This window comes from Lacerta agilis, chromosome 11 (assembly GCF_009819535.1).
Source record: "Lacerta agilis isolate rLacAgi1 chromosome 11, rLacAgi1.pri, whole genome shotgun sequence".
NCBI classification, from domain to species: Eukaryota; Metazoa; Chordata; class Lepidosauria; order Squamata; family Lacertidae; genus Lacerta; species Lacerta agilis.
Window position 1 is genome coordinate 57,278,230 of NC_046322.1, and position 3,499 is coordinate 57,281,728.

The 3,499-nt window shown below is 47.2% G+C and overlaps 1 protein-coding gene across 1 annotated transcript; it reads left to right on the forward strand.

The window, feature by feature from the left end:
- The first annotated feature begins 1,514 nt into the window (after nt 1–1,514).
- Nucleotides 1,515–1,764, forward strand: LOC117054965 (cytochrome c oxidase subunit NDUFA4-like). The gene has a single exon (XM_033164231.1). The coding sequence runs from the start codon at nt 1,515–1,517 to the stop codon at nt 1,662–1,664; it is 150 nt and encodes a 49-aa protein (XP_033020122.1). The 3' UTR covers nt 1,665–1,764.
- Nucleotides 1,765–3,499: the final 1,735 nt, after the last annotated feature.

Genomic DNA, 3,499 nt, shown 5'->3' on the forward strand with positions numbered 1-3,499 from the left:
CTTTACCTTTAACAGGGATATGTGGGCCTAGCCAATAAAGGAAAAGAGGGAGAGAACTTGCTGCCTTTTGTGTGGCACTTCTGTTTTGATGAGAACATCTTGTTCTTCCAGCACTCGGGTGCACCAAGGCAATGTCTCAGGCTGCCTTGCAAGTCCAACATACAGAACAGGTTAGCATGCTGTTTTTAATAAACCCCAACCCATGCATTTCCCCCCTTTTTTTTACAAGCAGTGTTTTCCTAGGATGGGACTGTCAGGCACTAATTCTTGCTATCCCACTTAATCTTGCTACCAGAACAAATCAATTCTTAAGCCATCAGCACAATGTGATGTTGCTGCTTCTTCTTCTTGACTTTAGGCTGATGTTAGACTCTACATGGTACAGTACTACTGGAACATAAGAAACTTCTTATGAGTCACATGATATAGCCTGACAAAGCAGTAAAAATATTTGGGAATAAGGAGTACAGTGGACTCTCGGGTTGTGGACGTAATCCGCGACAGAGGCACGTCCACAACCTTCAGCGTTTGTATCCCGCAGTGCCGCATCTGCGCACGTGCGTGACGTAATTCGGCGCTTCTGCGCATGCGCAAGCACCGAAACGCAGAAGTAACTCATTCCGGTACTTCCGGGTTCAGTGCTGAGTGCAACCTGAAGAGACGTAACCCGCAGCGTTCACAACCTGAGGTATGACTGTATCCTTATGTCCATGTCCATGTCCATTGCCTCATACCAGCAGTGTTCAAAGAAGGAGGCAATATGTAATCTCAGATACAGAAATTTCATACACGCATAATGGCAAAATTATGCAGTAAACAAATTAATCCCAGCTGCTAAATGTACAAGAATTGATGCTAAATTTAAACATGTTTGTGGCTTACAAATATTAATTATTTAATTAATCCCTACGCTGGGAGCACATGGCTAATTCAAGAGAGAAAATTACATTTTCAATGCTGCTATATATGGAATCTTGACCGCAATCAATTAGCACTCTGCTTGCAGGTTACACAGGGCATATTATTCAGCAGGTATGGATTTCCTAAACTGGATTGATTGATTAATTAATTAATTGATATTTATTAAGTGTTAGCTGCAACTTTGCTCTTTACATAAAAGCAGTAGGTAAAAAATGGCTCCCGCTTGGCTTGTGCCAGGATAAACCAAAGGTGTTGATGAGAGGTCGTACTTTCACCAGGGGTGGCACATCCCCTTTTGCCAATTGTGGTGAAACAGGGAGTGTCACATTGTCCTGCTGATACAACCTCCTCCGCCAGCACCACATACTCTGCCCCATCAGCCGCTGACAGAGAAATGGCAACACCACTGGTGCCAATTTTGGCCAAGATTACACCTTTTTTGGGTGGCATCTCACCCGAATTCACATTGAGATCAAGATCTCATGTGATTTTGGGTGAGAACTTTCCCAAAATGACTGCGATCTTGCGCAGAATGGGCACTGATGGCATGTTGCTGGTGTGGGAGGCAGGGCACCCATGGGCATGCTGCATGCATGCGCCTTGCTCTTCACAATCCTGATGTCTGCTGGGACAAAAAGAACAACCCGGAGCCTTGGAACAAGCTGGGACTCAACGACCAGTACAAGTTCTATGCGGTGAACATTGACTACGACAAGCTGAAAAAGGATCAGCCTGATTTCTGAAGAGCAAACGTTCTCCCTCTTCAAGCTGCACAAGATGAAGTGGTTTAGGTCTTCCAGAAGCCATCCGCACAACTCATACGCTTAAATCATCCAGGGCATGCTGCATGGGGGGCTTCTGCCACTTGAAGCAGTGGCCTCACTTGCATCATAGCTGGTCTGGCTTAGTCTCTCACTTATATCTCAGTGTAGCACAGATTATGCACATCATTCGGTATGTTTTGTGCATTGTCTTTGCGCTGTAGTGTTTGGTTTAACTTTAGCTCATTGGCACAGCCTGCCTTGAGTTATTTGCCCTGTAACTAAGCGGCATTCTATGCTGTTCTTGTTCTCTGTGTTACACCATGCTTTAGGGTGATACAGAACCTCCCCCCCCCCAGTGAAATTTATGCAGTCTCATCTTTTTTTTTTTTTACGGACCTTGGAATTACGTTTCACCCAAGCAGGAACTTCTGAACAAATGTAGTGCATTAATGTTGCTTTTCGTATTTGTACTCTACCCTACGTTCTAACACCAGTTTAAAAAATCTGAAAGTCAAAAAAGAATGATAAAAATACACTGAAAGCAATTCAACAGCAGTAAAAAAAAAAAAAGATTTATAAAAGTTGGTGATTTAAAAACAAACTAAGCCAGCTCAATTAGCCACTTAAAAATGGATCAGTTGTCAGATCTGAGAAGAGTTGGTGTGGCCTAGGGAGAGTCCCAAGGGCAGGGCAGAGAGGCCCAGAAGCCTGCCCTCACCTCTACCTTTCAGCAACTGTACAAGGTAACTCTGTAATATTGGTATGTTATACTAGCTGCCCGGTCACACATTGCTGTGGCTTATTTTGTTGAAACAGCCCTGAGATTTCCCTGTCACCCTTTTTTCTCCCCCTCCTGTTCCCCCTCCCTCTCCTCTGTTGTCACGGACTCTCTCTCTCTCTCTTTATTTGTACGCAATTTCCGTCTGATGACCCCCTCCCTCCGTTTCATATCTACTCCTGGGTGCCTGACCCCCCCCCCACTGGAAGGAGACCCCGTTTTCGCTTCCCTCCCCACAGCTTTTCCATTTGAAATGCTGCCTGTCTGAGGTAAAAATGATATTTACGCCGCCCGTGCACACGACCCTGGTTTTGGCGGCCGCAGCGGCAAAAGTTAGCTTACGACGGAGGTAGTTGAGGTGTTTGTTGATTGGATGTTGGAGAAGAGGAGGAGGGGCTAGGAGCTGCTAATTGGCTGGACGGAGGTAGCTGAGGTGTTCGTTGATTGGATGTTGGAGAGGAGGAGTTGGGGCTAGGAGCTGCTCATTGGCTGGCACAAATTCACCGTTTTAGGTGGGTTAGGTGTGTTTTTTCCGCGACCCACCTGGCTAAGAACCCTCCCCCTGTACCCATGGAATGTTGTGTGAAATTTTGAGCGTAATTGGCCAGCGGTTTAGGAGAAAGGCTGTCATGAACAAACATCCACCCCTTTTACACACACACACACACACACACACACACATATGGAGAAGCAGGGGCTCCATCTCCTAGGGGCCGAGCCCTTTTGTGCTCCCTGAATATTTATTGGGAGGAGGCCATCCCCCAATGTCCAAAAGTGGTAGAGGAGGCCAAGCGTGGAGCAGAGTGCAGCCTCAGGCCATCTCTATCTCCTCCCCCTCCTGCCACAGAGGGGAAGGAGGCAGGAGGCAGCCCCAGACTGGTGGCGGCAGCAGCAGCAACGGGAGAAAGCTCTGCCCCCGGCTCCTCCAACGTCCTGACACCACGTGCACAACATTTGGACGTCACGTGCTGAGTGCCGCCAGCCCCCCCTTCTTCTTCGGAAGCTGGTTCCTCTGTGGGAAGTGAGGGAAAGAGAG